The sequence below is a fragment of the Mirounga angustirostris genome, unplaced genomic scaffold (assembly GCF_029215605.1).
Source record: "Mirounga angustirostris isolate CCGP_5_RB_7025 unplaced genomic scaffold, mMirAng1.0.hap1 SCAF_11, whole genome shotgun sequence".
Classification (NCBI taxonomy): Eukaryota; Metazoa; Chordata; class Mammalia; order Carnivora; family Phocidae; genus Mirounga; species Mirounga angustirostris.
In genome coordinates, this window is record NW_026991719.1 from 96,836,553 (window position 1) to 96,852,625 (window position 16,073).

Here is a 16,073-nt window from a genome sequence, read left to right on the forward strand (position 1 = left end):
GCTCTGTTGGCCTGGCCCCTTCCCCCCGCCATGGACACTGCTTTGTTGGCCTGGCCCCTTCCCCCCCCACCATGGACACTACTCTGTTGCCCACTTGAGAGTGACAGGGAAGGACCCAGCCAGCATCTGAGGAATGAAGGAGATAGTGCGTGAAAAAGAGCACCGTGCCCGGTACAAAGGAAGTGCTCACTGAACAGTAGGGTTGTTTTTTTTTTTTTTTAAGATTTTATTTATTTATTTGACAGAGAGAGACACAGCGAGAGAGGGAACACAAGCAGGGGGAGTGGGAGAGGGAGAAGCAGGCATCCCGCTGAGCAGGGAGCTGGATGCGGGGCTCGGCCAGAACCCTGGGATCATGACCTGAGCCGAAGGCAGACGCTTAACGACTGAGCCACCCAGGCGCCCCTGAACAGTAGGGTTTTTTAAACAACTACAATAGATAGGGGACATGGGTGTGAGAAATGGGTTCAAGTCAACATCCTGTCTGACAAACATGGATGCATGGGCCCTCAGCCCTAGGGATTCTGATTCCTCATTGGCGGTGGGCCCAGAGATCTGCTTGCTTTATAAGCTCCCAGGCAATCCTGAGGTAAAGGGTCTAGGCGCCCCCCACCCCACCTGCCGAAGGAAACCCTGCTACGAATCACATTAGATACTGGGCATGACTGGGACAGAAAAGCTAAAGTGGGAAGCCATAAGACATGGATGGCAGGGGCAGGATGGTGAAGAAAAAAGCAACTTGAATGATATCTAGAGAGGACTGTGACCACAAAGGAAGGTATTTTGTTTTTCTAATAAATATCTCTAAAACTTGACCCTCCAAAGAGGCCCACAGCAACTTTTGGAGAGTTGATGTCTCAGCTCTGCTATTAATTAGCCGTGAGGTCTTGGCACACCAAGTCTTTTCTCTGGGCCTGTTTCCTCACCCAAGAACTAAGGAATTCAATTAGACTTGGAGTCCAGGATTCCTTTTAGCCCGGGCATCCTAGGATTTTATGATCCATTGAGATAATCTATCAAAATTCCCAGTTCATCTCCAGAGAGGCTGGAGAGGCCCACTCTAAGCCCTACTTGAGTTGGCCAAGAGGGGACCTGCCTTCAGAGCAGACCCTTCAGAAGCCTGTCATATTTTCAGAAAACTCTCCTACTTTCAGATTGTTTAGAGGCAATTTTTAGAAAGTTATTTTTTTCTTTTCTTTTTCTTTTTTTAAAGATTATTTATTTATTTGAGAGAGAGAGAGCAAGTGAGAGAGAGAGCACATAGAGGGAGAGGGAGAAGCAGACTGCCCGCTGAGCAGGGAGCCCGGTGTGGGACCCGATCCCAGGACCCCGAGATCATGACCTGAGCTGAAGGTGGACGCTTAACCAACTGAGCCACCCAAGCACCCCCAAGCTATTTTTTTCCATTTTAAAAATGCAGAGGCTGTGGAAAACAGTATGGAGTTTCCTTAAAAAAAAATCAAAATAGCATTACCATATGATCTAGTATTTCCACTACTGGGTATTTACCCAAATAAAATGAAAACACTAATTTGAAAAGATAGCTGCACCCCTATGTTTATTGCAGCATTATTCACAATAGCCAAGATATGAAAGCAGCCCAAGTGTCCATCAATAGATGAATGAATAAAGAAGATGTGATGTATATATGTATATATCACATCTATACATATACATATATGTGTGTATACACAGACACACACACACATATACCCAAGGAAATATTACTCAGCCATAAAAAATGAAATCTTGCCATTTGCAAGAACACGGATGGACCGAGAGGGTATAATGTCTGATGAAATAAGTCAGTCAGAGAAAGACAAATACCATATGACTTCACTCACATGTGGAATTTAAGGAATAAAGCAAATGAACAAACAAAGAAAAAAATGAGACCAAAAAAATCAGGCTCTTAAATACAGAGAACAAACTATTGGTTGCCAGAGCGGAGGTGGGTAAGGAAATAAAGGGGATTCAGAGTACACTTATCATCATGAGCCCTGAGTAACGTACAGAATTGTTGAATCACTATATTGTACACCTGAAACTAATATAATGCTGTCTGTTAATTACACTCAATTTTAAAAAACAGCAAAATAATTGCACAGGGTTGCAGGAGATTTGACTTAAACTTCCCCACTCATTCTTTCTGCCCCTTCAAAAAATTTATTTTTAAAATCTTTTCAAATCAGGAACCCATCCGTATGGGGGAGCTAACCACCTCATCCCAGAGAGCGCCCTGCTTCCTCTGCATCTGAAAGAGCAAACACAGACCATCTCTGCCTGAAATAAGGTCTTGCATCTTTGACATTTGGCTTCTAAAACCAGAGGCACAGAAGAAACAGACATTCCTCACATGCCAAATTAAAACTCTCTTCTTCAAAAACAGGTGATGGAGGTTTAGTGGGGATTTTCCCCCCACCTCATTCCCTTAGAAGGCTTCTGGAGACATCCTGTAAGTAGCACACGTGAATAGTGAACTAACACCAAAAGCTCTGTCCATGTGCTTTATGCAAACTCAGGGGAGCAGACTCTCCACCTTCTCTTCTGGGCTCTGCTTAACGTGTGGGTAGGCAGACATGCCCTGGGCTCCCAGGACCCTTTCCTTTCCCCAACCCCCACAGACATCAGAGGAGTCTCCCTTTGACTTACTTTTCGCTCCATTCTTCCAGAACGCTTGAGCTTAGGGAAAGGGGCGACCTGAAACAGCGAGATCTGATGCAGGGTAAGGAACTAACATGACCCATAGCTTATAGGATGGGCTGGTCCTTGGCCTCTGAGGTCCGCAGGACAGAAAATAGAAGATAATGACCCTATTGATGGAAAAATGCAACATGACTTTAGCAATCTTTAGTAGCAATCTTTTGTGAGATATACAAAAGCCTGCCAGTTTGTTGCTCTTTCCTTATCCATATCTAGATGTTCCCATGCCCTGTATCTCTTCTTTTTCTTCCCTCTTGTTTCCACTCCTCATTTTGAACATCTCCCTTATATGCTATAGTGGATAAATGAATTATATTGTTATAATCTTGTTGTGTTTGTAACAAGGAATACAGTTTCAACTGTTCAAATTAGATGAGTAAAATGGTTTATGTTTCTACTTGCAAAAAAAAAAAAAAATTCAAGTAAGTTGCTTTAACAGGATGGAGCAGCCCTTTGTTAATTTTTTTCCCGTTTAGCCTTGGCCCCAATAGATGAAACTCTTCCTCTCCTTATCAGTCTCTGAGCCTTTTAAGGACAGAAACTCAAACTAATAAAGATCTTCACAAGCTGTGTGACCTGGAACAAGTCATATGATTTCTCCATGCCTCAGTTTCCTTATCCATGAAACAAATCTGTCTGGGGAAAGAATCTGGGAGGTGGAGGGAGTAGGTAGGATGGAGGTAGGGAGGTCACAATATCATGTCTTTCTGCGACGTTCTTGATTCTGTGATCCAGTAGTGTCTACGCAGACCTTCCTTTATTGCAGAAAGAGAAATCTGGCACCTTGACCTTCTGAAGAGGAAGGATAACATAGTTGCAAAAGGGTTAGGCTATGGAGCTGGACAAATCTAGCTTTGAATCCTGGCTCTTGTCAATTACCAGCTTGCGATCTCGGGCAAGTCACTGAGCTGTTCAAAACCTAAACTTCCTTATCTGTGAAGTGGGGCTAAGAGTAGTGCCTCCATCAAACACCACCTGTGAGGACTCATTCATTTAATAACTGTTTGTTGAGCACCTGCCGGGTGCTAAGAAATCAGAACGGTGCTCAAGAAAGAGAAGGGTCCTGCTCTCACAGGCAATTTGGTAACTAGCTCATAGAAAGCTCTCGGCATGGGGCGTCACACATAATAAGCCCTCAGGACATGTTAGCTGTTCTCATCATCATTCTCATCCCATGGTGTGAATGACATGTGTCCCCTGTTCTTCATGGCTCTCCCAAAAAGTAAGGGATGAGACTTCCTGCAGGTAGCTCTACTCTCCCCGGTGGCCCCCTGGTGGCCGGCTTTGTAGAATGGGCACACAGAGCCCGGGGACTTCTTTCAGGGCTCTCCCAAGTTCAGGAGAGGCTGCTCAGGCTCCCCATTAACACTGTGTTTGTGACTCACTCAGAGCCCCGTGCTTTCTCCTTTGTCCTCATCTGTCCCTAAACGGTCCAGACTGCTCCTCTGGGCAGAGAGACTCCTCCTCTCAAGAAAGGCCTAAACCGTTTTCCCATGCCCTCAGCCAACGCTTGCACTTCCTTTTCCATCCCAGAGGAACAGAAATGGGATTACGACTAATTAAGTAGCTAACAGTTGCTCATCGGGTGGCGAGGGAGCTCACGTTTCCTGAGGGCAACCTATGGGCCCGTCAGTTACCTGATTTAATCCTTGTGACCACCCTGGGAAGTAGGAATCATTATATCCATTTTACAGAGGGAACAACTGAGGCTCAGGCAGGCTAAGGCCTTCATTCACCCATGGCCATACAGCTAGCAGGTAACACCGCGAGGATTCAAACCCATGTCTGGCTCCAAAGCGTCATGCGCTTTCTACCATATGGTGCCCGTGGTTTTCAGCGTGTGTAGCTCTCAGGCCAGACGCTGTGCTGGGTGACGGAGGGAGGAGGGCCCGACATTGTGGAGAGCTCCTGCTTTCCCCGCGGCTCTCCGATACAGCCTCCCCGGTGCAGGCACCCTCGTTTCGAATGTACAATTCTCCCAAAGGCAGAACTATTGTGCTGACTCTAAGCAAAGCACTCTTTCATGCAAACTCAGAACACAAACCTCACGTTCATAGAGGGCTCTGTCCTCTTCAAACCACTCCAGAGCCATCTGGCCCTCCCAGCAATCCTGCGACATCGACAGAGAGGGAAGTAGCATTATTGTGATGATCACGTTATTCCCATTTTACAGATGAGAAGAGCAAGGCCCAAAGAGGCCCGCCTGTGGTCACGCGGTGAGGGCCGAGAGTTAGGGCTCTGGCCTTCAAGAATATTGCAGGGGACGTCTTGTTTAGAAGCCCTGCAGAAGCCCCCCTTACAGGACGACAATTACTATACTGACCACAGATCGCTGGCAAGGATCAACATCTTTCAAACGCTTTCTGCGCCAGGCACCGTGCTACATGATTTACTGCTCACACATTATTGCATTGTATGTTCATCATCTTCCAAGGAATAGGTCCCATTATTACCCCCATTTTACAGATGATGAAACTGAGGCTCAGAAGCCTTAGATGACTCAAGCCTGTCAAGCTAGAAAGTGGTGGTCCGTGAAGACGGACTTAGGACTGTCTGGTCCCAGAGCCACGAAACACCAGGGCTACAGTGCTGCTAAAGTTGAGTCTAATGTGGAAGCCACTCAGCACATGTGGCTGTTTCACTTTAAACCCATTTAAGGGAAATAAAATAAAAACTCAGTTCCCCGGTCACACTAGTCACACAGCAAATGCTCAGTAGCCAAACGTGGCTTGTGGGCAGAAGAGATAGAGAACACTCCAGAAACTTCCATCACCAATAGAAGCTTCTATTGGATAATGCTGGTCTAAACACTCAGGGTGCTCCTCTTTGGACTTGCACTTCGGTAAATGTGAAAGAGGAAAAAATCTAGTGAATGAGGGTCTCCAGTATCTGGGCAGATGTTTGGTATTTTAAATCAAAACAAAAACACTAGAGAGAAATTTGGCTGGAAAACTCTTGGTTGGGGGCGGGAGGGTGGGAGTCTCTTCCCGAGCACTGCAGGATGTTCAGCGGCGTCCCTAGTCTCTACCCACTAGATGCCAGTATCACACCTTTCCCCTAGCTGTGACAGCTACCAATGTCCCCAGACATATGTCCCCTGGGGAGCAAAATCAGTCCCCACGTCCCTGCTGAGAACCTCTGGGTTAAGGTTACCAATGTATTTGAAGTAATCAAACGGCCAATCTTTCATTAACCTCACCTTCTGAAAACAAGCTATTTCACCCAAACTCATTTCTCCTACTGAATCATGGTTTACAGCAATTTGCATCGGATGGGTGGTTTTAATAGCTATTGGAGACTTCATGAAAAGAGTAAAGGCATTTCAAGCAACAGAACGTGAGTGAAGATGCCAAGAGGGGATTACTGGAATGTCCTGGACAATTAGGTCCTCGAATTTCCTAGCCACCAACCATAACTATGAATTTGTAAAGGAAAGATACAAAATGGATTGCTTTAAAAAGCTAGAAGAGGGGGCGCCTGGGTGGCTCAGTTGGTTAAGCGACTGCCTTCGGCTCAGGTCATGATCCTGGAGTCACAGGATCGAGTCCCGCATCGGGCTCCCTGCTCGGCAGGGAGTCTGCTTCTCCCTCTGACCCTCCTCCCTCTCATGTTCTCTGTCTCTCATTCTCTCTCTCTCAAATAAATAAATAAAATCTTAAAAAAAAAAAAAAAAAGCTAGAAGAGCGTTAAAGGAGAAAATCAATTCAGAAACCACAGAAGCAACTGCATCGCATACTACATTTTGGCTACTGATTTCCAGAAATAACAAACAATAAAAATTGTGCCCCGTGAGAAATTAGCGAAAGAATCCCTCAAATGCTAAAGTTGGCCCAACAGCAAATGGGCTTTCAAAGGCTTCAACTGAAACTAGCATGAACATTCTCATATAAAATGCTGAAATTCTGGTTATTGATGAAATAATAGACATTTCCACATTTTAAATATATTCCCAAGGAAACTCAACCTCCCTACAGCAAATGGAACACTCGGGATGCTGCTAATGACCAAATGAAACCTGCCAACTACATCTTCAGAGAACTTTCCAAAAGCTTAAAAAAAAAAAGCTTTAAAACCATTTCCTCCTAATGAATTTTTACAAGTTAAAAAGTTTACCTATATTATAAATAGTCCAAAAAGGCAAACTTTTGGTAAACTGGTAGATATGGCAAGTAGTTTATTCAAGAACTTGCCCCGGGTGAGGCTGGGGGCCTAGGACAGCGCCTCCCCAGGGTGGGCACCTGGCACTCCACCGGCTCTCCTATGGCTCTCATGAATGGGGAGTGTCTCGGGCAGATGCCACAGGGGGAATGCAGGTTAGCAAAATGCCCAGTCTGGGCCCCTTGCCAGGGAACGGGACTTAACAGCTTTTCTTCAAGAAGGGGGGGGAGGAGAAGGAGAAGAAGGGGAAGGAGAAGAAGAAGAGGAAGGAGAAGGAGAAGAAGGAGGAGGGGGAGGGGATAGAAGAAGGGGAAGGAGAAGAAGGAAGGAGAAGGAGGAGGAGGAGGAGAAGAAGGAGGAGGAGGAGGAAGAGGAGAAGGAGAAGGGGAAGAAGGAGAAGAAGAGGAAGAAGAAGAGGAAGGAGAAGGAGAAGAAGAAGGAGAAGAAGAAGAAGAAGAAGAAGAAGAAGAAGAAGAAGAAGAAGAAGAAGAAGAAAGAAAGAAGGAGGAGGAGGAGGAAAGAGGAGAAGGAGAAGGGAAAGAAGAAGAAGAAGAGGAAGGAGGAGAAGAAGAAGGAGGAGGAGGAAGAAGAAGGGGAAGAAGGAGAAGAAAAAGAAGAAGAGAAAGAAAGAAAGAAAGAAAGAAAGAAAGAAAGAAAGAAAGAAAGAAAGAAAGAAAAGAAAGAAGGAGAAGAAAAAGGAGGAGAGGAAGAGGAAGAGGAGGAAGGAGAAGAAGGGGAAGAGAAAGAGGAAGGAGAAGGAGGAGGAGAAGGAAGAGGAGGAAGAGGAGAAGGAGAAGGGGAAGAAGGAGAAGAAGAAGAAGAGAAAGAAAGAAAGAAAGAAAGAATGAAAGAAAGAAAGAAAGAAAGAAAAAGAAGGAGAAGAAAAAGGAGGAGAGGAAGAGGAGGAAGGAGAAGAAGGGGAAGAGAAAGAGGAAGGAGAAGGAGGAGGAGAAGGAAGAGGAGGAAGAGGAGAAGGAGAAGGGGAAGAAGGAGAAGAAGAGGAAGGAGAAGAAGAAGAAAAAGAAGAAGGAGGAGGGGGAGGAGGAGAAGGAGAAGAAGGGAAAGAAGGAGAAGAAGAAGAGGAAAGAGAAGGAGGAGGAGAAGAAGAAGGAGGAGGAGGAGGAGAGAGGAGAAGGAGAAGGGAAAGAAGGAGAAGAAGAAGAGGAAGAAGAAGAGGAAGGAGAAGGAGAAGAAGGAGGAGGAGGAGGAAGAAGAAGGGGAAGAAGGAGGAGGAGAAGAAGAAGAAAAGAAAGAAAGAAAGAAAGAAAGAAAGAAAGAAAGAAAGAAAGAAAGAAAGAAAGAAAGAAAGAAAGAAAGAAAGAAAGAAAAGAAAGAAGAAGAAGGAGAAGGAGGAGAGGAAGAGGAAGAGGAGGAAGGAGAAGAAGAGAAAGAGGAAGAAACACCGGGAAGAAGAGAAAAAGAGAAGGAAGCGAAGTGCCACAGGGATCTCTAATGACCACATCAAACACTTACTACAGGGAGGAGTGGAAGCTGGAAGATTAGTAGCTGCAGCTACACATGTCGGGTGCTTCCTGCTAGCTTCTGTTTGCCTTCCCCAGCTGGAGGCTCACACGGGGCCAGGCTTCGCGTTCGGGAGAACAGGATGCAGGTGGAATGGGGAGCCAGTCCAAGACTGGAAGGACCTGCGGGGGAGACCTCTTCCAGCATCTGGGTGCCAGGGGCCTCCGCACGGCGAAGAAGGAATGCATTGGTCCCCTGAATACCTGCAACTAGGACTCATAAAAAGTCAGTATTGGTGGCCTCTGGTCTCCACAGCAGTCCATACGGCGTGGCAGGGGGGCATCAGGGAAGGTGTGCAGCCAAGGGGAGCAGGCTGGCGCATCGATCACAATAGCTACACCCTGGTCAGGTGTCAGGTGCCTGTTGCCAAAGCGCTAAGCCTCACCTTCCTGCATCCTCTTCTTAGAGTAGGAGAAGCTGACTGGCACGGTGTGAGGGGCCCACTGAGCTGGCTGGCTCCCCGAGATGGCCACCAAGCATCGGAGTGACACAAAAGCATCAAAGTTCTATGGAAACATACATTGTCGGGAGTAATCCAACATCACAGGGCAGTTTGACTGAGAGCCAGCCCCTGGACCAAGGATGGCAAGGTGTCAGCCAAGGGGAAGTCCACAGCCTAGGATGGCAGAGGCTTGGAGAAGACGGGCTGGGAGGGAAGGGCAAGGTTCAGGCCCAGAACACCTGGAGCAGGAAGGGGGCTGACATGGGAAAGGGGCCGTAACTGGAGAGACTGGGGTGGCCAAGAACAAAGTTGTCCTAGCTCACTCTTTTGTCTTGGGCTGAATCTGCCTCTGCAACAGCCCCAGCTAGGGCCCCCAGCACCCCGGGGGCGTGCTTCTGGCTCTCTGCTCGAAGGCCAATCCTGCCTCCGGTGCACGCTATACAGCTCCATGACGCAAGTCAGGGCACTCAGGATTCTGACCTTGGAATTGTCATGGCCTGGTGGCCCAGGGAGAGTCGCTTAACGTCTTCGGGGCCCAATTACCTCACCCTTAAAATAAAGACATTTTCACCCATGCCACCGTTACAGGATCTTGTCTGGTTAAGAAAGTTCTTTTGCTTGGGGCGCCTGGGTGGCTCAGTCAGTTAAGCGACTGCCTTCGGCTCAGGTCATGATCCCAGCGTCTGGGATCGATCCCCGCATCAGTGGGGAGCCTGCTTCTCCCTCTCCCTCTGCTGTTCCCCCTGCTTGTGCTCTCTCTCTCTCTCTCTCTCTCTCTCAAATAAGTACTTTTTTAAAAAAAAAAAAGAAAGTTCTTTTGCGTTTCCTTCATCTCCTCATATATACTGGCACATAATTATGGTGGCACGTAATTCAAGACTCCTAGTATTTTCTCCCTTTCACCAATAGGCATATCCACTGATCCCTTGTTAAATTCCTGTCCCCTGCTGTCACACCATGTCTATGAACATAACGGGACTTACTAGCTAGTTACCTCAAGCAAGAACCATATCCACCATAACCAGTTCAGAATTCAAACACCAAAACTGGTCCCCTAGGAACTGGAGTAGAGCAAGGCATCAGTGTGGCTGGTGGCATGGAGTCAGGGCCTACGAGGATGTATGGATGGCTCCGAATATATACCCATTTCCACCGCTGGCCAAACACCACAACCATCTCCAACTCATCAAATAAACGTACGCACCTATGAAATCGAGACTGCAGGGGTGATCTGCAGAGGAAACTGAGCCAACCCTTATGCCACATCCGATAACTGGGAGGCTGCATCTTGTCCAGCTTGGAAGAAATGGAGAAACCTAAGACGACGCAGGAAATGTTAAGGTGTTTTCCCACTCTCCCAAATTCCACCCTCCCTTTCCCTCCCTGTCTCCTTCCCCTCGGCTCCCCCTGACTGAGCTTATCCCTCCCACCCCACCTCCTGCAGACCAGACCGCTCTTTACCGGCTGGCCGCTCTCTAAGAAGGCAAGCTTCTCAAGGAGCCGACAACACGCCTCCAACAAATGCTTGTACCAGACGCCATGCCTATCTGGCTCCGGGAAGGGAGAGCACGCGTCCCCCCCCACCACCACAGTGTTGAGCACAAAGCTTCCTGCAGACAGGTGCACCATGTTTCTGAATGTCTACCGAGTCGCCCTACCCGTTAGGTCCTCCAAGGGACTCCCAGCCACTTCCTTACAGAGGCCATGGCTCCTTAACCTCCTCAAATGCCTTCCTACCGTGTCTCCTGTTCCTTCAGCCTAGTTTCAATAAACGGTCAGATGAACTGGGGCCTTCAGCTGGGACGACAGGAATAGCCACGGGTCCATGAGGGTCTCTTTTCCACCCCAGAGGCCTCAGGTTGCCTCGGATCCCCTCCATGGAAGGCAGACATCGGCATGAAGGGGCCCTGAGGAAGGCCCCTGGTTCGAGCAGGAGAATCTAATATACGCAGGCACTGAGCACCAGGGAAGAAGGGCTGGACGCTCACCTGGGAACAGTAACCTTGCCCTTGTCACCTCCCATGGCGGTGGCTCTGTCTCTCCCGCCTCCCAAGGCCTCCACCGCCAACTTCTCTGTCATCTGGTGCTACAGCGAATTACGCAGAGAAAGCGCCGTAATTTCCACCGCAGGCATCCGAGGCCAGAGGTCAAGGGCACGACTGGCAGGTGAGCCCCGGAGGTAGGGTTTTCAAAGAGCGGCAAGGCCACTTTTCACCGGTCGAGACTCCAGGCCCATCGAGAACAGGAGCGGGCTACGGTGCCAGTTTGGAAGCAAGAGCCGAAGGGGGCGGTCAGTGTCCCCACAGCCCCCTGCCTGAACCACCTCCAAAGCGGATGCCCCGGAAAATCACGCCAGAGGCTGCCAGGCCCGGTCTAGCCAGTGCTTTTCCACAAGAGGAGAGAGCAGCGGGGGCTCGGTGCTACTGGAGACCTGCGGTGAGTGAGGTGACTTTCTGGCCCTGATTCCAGATGGTGACAGCTTCACGAATGAACCTGGGGAATACTCATGGACACTCGCGCCCCCACTAATGAGCCGTATGAATGGATCCGTTTTGCTTAATATCTTCTTCCTGGTGTCACCTCCCGCAATAGGTGCCCACCACACCCAAAACCACCGCTGTGGGTGCAGCGTGAGAATACTCGGCTTGGGGTCCACACCCTTCCAGTAGTGGGGGAGACTGCAGTTTGTATAGCTTACACCAAATTTAGAAAATTAAGATCACTCAGAAAAGTTAAAGCGATTTTCTCCACTCATTCAAATTCTGCTCGCTTTCCATCCCTCTGGTCCTCCTTTGTCCTCTCTCTCTCTCTCTCCTTCTCTCTCTCTGCCTCTCTCTGGCTCTGTCTCTCTCACTTTTTGCCCCCGCCTCTCCCCACCCCCGTATCTGTATTTTCAGCCCCGCCGGCTGCTGACTAGGGCCAGAACCAAACGCTCCCGTGTCCCTGAAACCCACGATTTCACCGAATGAATGATCACCGCGAAGGTTACTTGAACGGCGCTCCCCGTCCCGGAAACGAGCCCTGTCAAATCCAGGTCCGTGGGGCGCTTTGTTTGAAGAGGACGCGGGCTAGGCTTATTGCACGTTTATTACACGTGCACGCCCGAACCTGCAGCTTGGCCCTCGCCTCTCTGGCGGCCCGCCCGCCGGGGACAGAAACATCCTCGCGCTGCAACTGTCCCGTCTCAGACCCTCGAGCCATTTGTCACGCGCGCGCTCCGGGCGAGGCTGCCCCGGCGCCGCGGACGACCCTCGCCCCGGGAGAGAAGCGGGGCATCGCGCGGCGCGGGGAGGGGCACCCCGGGAATAACGGGACTCCCCAGTCCCAATCTTGCTGCTTGGCCCCCTCTTCCCTACGCGGCGGCCCCCCTTCCCTCTGCGAGGCGACCAATCAACCACCGCAGCGGCCCCGGCGAGACGCCCCGCCTCCGCGGCCCGGCCCCGCCGCCGCCCCGGGGACTCAGGTGAGCCAGGGGCGGCCCCCTACCGCCTCCCCGCCCCCCCCCCCGGCCCGCGCCGCTTTCCCACGCCCACCTGCGCCCCGCTCCCCGCGCGTGCTGCCCCCGGGCGGCGGGTTCGAGCCCCGGCACCCCCCGCCCCTCCCACCCCGGGCGGGGAGAGACCCCCGCGGCGGCGGCCGAGGGCTCCGCCACCCTGGGCTCCCGGGAGCCTGGTGGGAGCCGTGCGGGCGCCCGCCACTTACTCTTGAGTCTTCAGGCAGGCGTAAAAGCCAGCCATGGTGCTTCGGAACTGCCGCGCTGCCCAGGGGCGGGCGCCGCGGCCATGCGGGGGGGACAGCTCGGCAGCCAGGGGCCTGCACGCACAGCCCACGCCCGCGGGCCGGTGCACTAACCCAGATAAAGTTTCTGCTCGAGGCCTCTCGCTGGCTGCTGAACTAGGTCCAAAATGGGCCGGGCTTGTTCCTTACGAGGCTGCGAACTGTTAACTCCCCTTTTTCCCCTGCCTCCGACTTCCCGCCACCGCAGCATCCTCGGTGCAAAATACCAGATGCTCGGTCTTAGGCTAAGTCTGGATCCCCGCGGGGCTAAGGAGTGTGCGGAGTCTCTAGGAGGGGAAGCCCTCGGGGCTTAGCCCAGACCTTTACCCCCGGGGCAGAGACGGACACTCACCAGTTTTGGGAAGGCAATGTGAATAAGTCACTTTCTGGCATTTTAGATTCTGCAGGCTGGGGGGCGGGTGGGACAGAGGGGAAAAGAGAGAGAGGTGAGGCAGATTTTAAATAGCAAGGTTGCAAACATTCCCCCCTCAATCTGAACACTATTTTTGACCCTTCTGAGCTGTTCTCCTTCAATCTTAAGGAAAATGATTTACACCCTAAGCAAGGCTGGAGTCACAAAGCTGAGAGAGAGAGAGAGTGAGAGAGAAGAGGGCATGAATGTCCTTAAAGTTGTGAAATCTCAATGCCCTTCAGATGGAAGTCCCCAGCAAAGATCGTGTGTGCACAGTGGATCCCCATTATAACACGGTTTACATTACATGGATTCAGAGATACCGCTGATCGGATTGTGTCTGCAGAAAACCGAGAGAACTAGAGAAAGAGCAAAAATGCCAACTAAGGCTTATGGTCTGAAAAACCCAGCAGGGGCCTCTTTCCCAACCCCAGTTCAATAAAAAGGTGTCTCTGCCCTGGCATCTGACATGTGGGGGCAATATTGGATTTTGCAATATTTTGATTTTCGAAGTGCCTGGTGACAGTATGAAAAGCAAAGCAAACATGGGTGCGGGCTTTGGGCTTTTTAAAATTACTGCGAGAAATCAAGGGTTTTTTAAAGGGCAAGATTTCTCCTGTGTGCATGTTTGGGGGGGGTCATTACACACTGCAGGACGGGGCCTGATCTGACAGCCTTTCTAAATCTGCCTTCCCTGGCTTAGAAGAAAGAAGAAAACCAGGTCCCTCAAGGGACCCAATACCCTCAAGGGGTATTAGGCAGTCTGTAGTAGGGCGCCTTCTTTTCCCTTCCGTCTTCAATAGGCAACACCCTGCTTCTGAAATTTCACTGGGTGAGTAGACTGGGCTCTCTGGAGCGGGGCAGTGCGAGGGCCCCTCTCTTCTTAACTTGGTAGTTGGGGGGAAGGACTAGATTTACATGGTGCATGCTGAATCCTCACCTGTGGCTAAGATTTCTAGCAAGAATTCCTTTCTAGCTAGAATTTATGGTCATTTCTCTATGATTCATATGTGGCTTGCCCACTTAATGGATTTTCTGCAATTATGGTTTAATCAACGCATAACTTCTGTCTACCCCCAGTTGTCATGTCAGCGGGTGGTTAGGAAAGACCCATTTTATTATTATTATTATTATTATTAGGAAAAACCAATTTTAATACTGGCCAGAGAAGAAGCTAATTAGGAAGGCAAATCCATGTCATTCCCCTTCCACTCAAATAGAACACACTCCGAAAACCACAGAATTTTTTTTAAAGATTTTATTTATTTCTTTGAGAGAGAGAGAGCATGAGCAGGGGTAGGAGCAGAAGGAGAGGGAGAAACAGGCTTCCCGCTGAGCAGGGAGCCCGATTTGGGGCTCGATCCCAGGACCCCGGGATCACGACCCAAGCTGAAGGCAGACGCCCAAACGACTAAGCCACCCAGGCGCCCCTCACAGAATTTTGTTTTTCAACTACACATCCTTTGTGATCATTTGGCCAACTCCTTTCTTCCATTGCTAGGAATAATCAGGAGTGGAGGGTCCACAGAAAATCTATCCTGGAATTCCCAGTCTGCCCTGATGGCTCCTTCTTCTGAATTCTTGCATCGCCTGTGGTCAGGGCTCCAGAGCCAGAGCTGGGTTCAAATCCTGCCTAAGTTTCTGATGTGTGATAGCTGGATTGGGATTCTGAGAGAAAAAAAGATTCTTAGGAGGTCCGTGCTGAAGTATTTAGAGGTGAAGTATAAGGATGTCTGCAATTTATGCTCAAGTAGGTCAGGAAAAAAATGGGTAGGGATGTGTGTGTGTGTGTGTGTGTGTGTGTGTGTGTGGAGAGAGAGAGAGAGAGACAGAGAATGGAATGAGAGAGCACATGTAGTAAGATGTTGACACTTGGTGACCGTAGGTGAGCCTGTATGCATCTTCATTATACTAGTCTTCCAGCTTCCCTGTAGTTTGGAAGTGTTTTCAAAATTAAAAGTTGGGGGTAAAATCTTAGTTCTGCCTGCCCTGATCAGCTGTGGTAGCAGCAAATTATTTCCACCTTGCAAATCCGAGTTCCCTCGGCTCAAAAATGGACATGTTAATAGAACCTCCCCACATAGGGTTGTTTATGGGGATTCAATTGAGAGAACAAATGTCATGCCCTTAACATGGGGCCTATCCCTTAGGAAGGCCTGCAGAACTGGGAGTGACTGCTATTATCATGCCATCGTCATTTCACCCGTGATCATATACTCTCTCTCATTGTCCTCGCGTGTTTCACCTGCAGACATCCTACATCCTTTGCTCCGGTTTTAAGCCTCCAGAGGGCAAAACGCATTTCTTACGCTTGTTCTTGTATCTACCATCGGAGCTGGTACGGCCCCGTGTAACCCAGAGCTCGTGAGCGGGATACCTTGTTAGTTACCGTTCTGTGAAACCTGCAGTCATATCGCATTGCCTGGAAAATGACCGCATGCCCAAGGGCCAGCCATTCCTGATGACAGCGTCGCACGGTGGGCGCTGGGTAAGAAGGCAGGCTACCAAGACAATTGCTGGGGAATAGGTTTCATAAATTCTTCGGCTTGAAGGTAGATACCTTCCTGCACCGCCAGACTTTTTTTTAAATCCCCGGAGGGCTTACATTCCACTGCTTGGCTTGCCGGATGAGGAGGACCTCTACTAAGCAAGTTGGGCACATCCTTAGGATGCCAGGCCAACAAAGCAGATTTCCAGGGGTAGCAGGGTACAGCTTCTCCCTCCCAGCAAAGGGGAGAGCACAAACATTGTGAGGGATCCCCCCACCCCAGCTCTTGGACGAATGCCTCCATTGCTTTTGGAGGGAATCTGATCTTCCTGGCTCTAACCATTGATTCCAGTGAGTCTTAAACAGGCAGGGTAAATTCAACTGAAACCTTCAGGACTGACTTCAAAAACCCTGCCAGGACCTTTAAACATCTGGCTCTTGAAAAATCTCTGTGAGCACCAGAGCCTGAAATGGAGAATGGTGAGACTCCCTCACTTCTGAACAGATGCAAGCCATTCCAGAAGGTTCCTCTCAGTCCGTGTCTCTCCCCCTTTCCTTTTGGCTTCTGTCGC

General features: G+C 49.7%; 1 protein-coding gene across 1 annotated transcript in view; it reads right to left on the reverse strand.

Moving 5' to 3' along the window:
- The window catches only part of KIAA1210 (KIAA1210 ortholog), a 135,910-nt gene that overhangs the window by 55,876 nt on the left and 63,961 nt on the right, over positions 1–16,073 (reverse strand). The window contains 2 exon segments of the mRNA XM_054507800.2: positions 8,768–8,875; positions 10,813–10,910. Coding sequence (XP_054363775.2) covers positions 8,768–8,875; positions 10,813–10,910 — 206 coding nt within the window.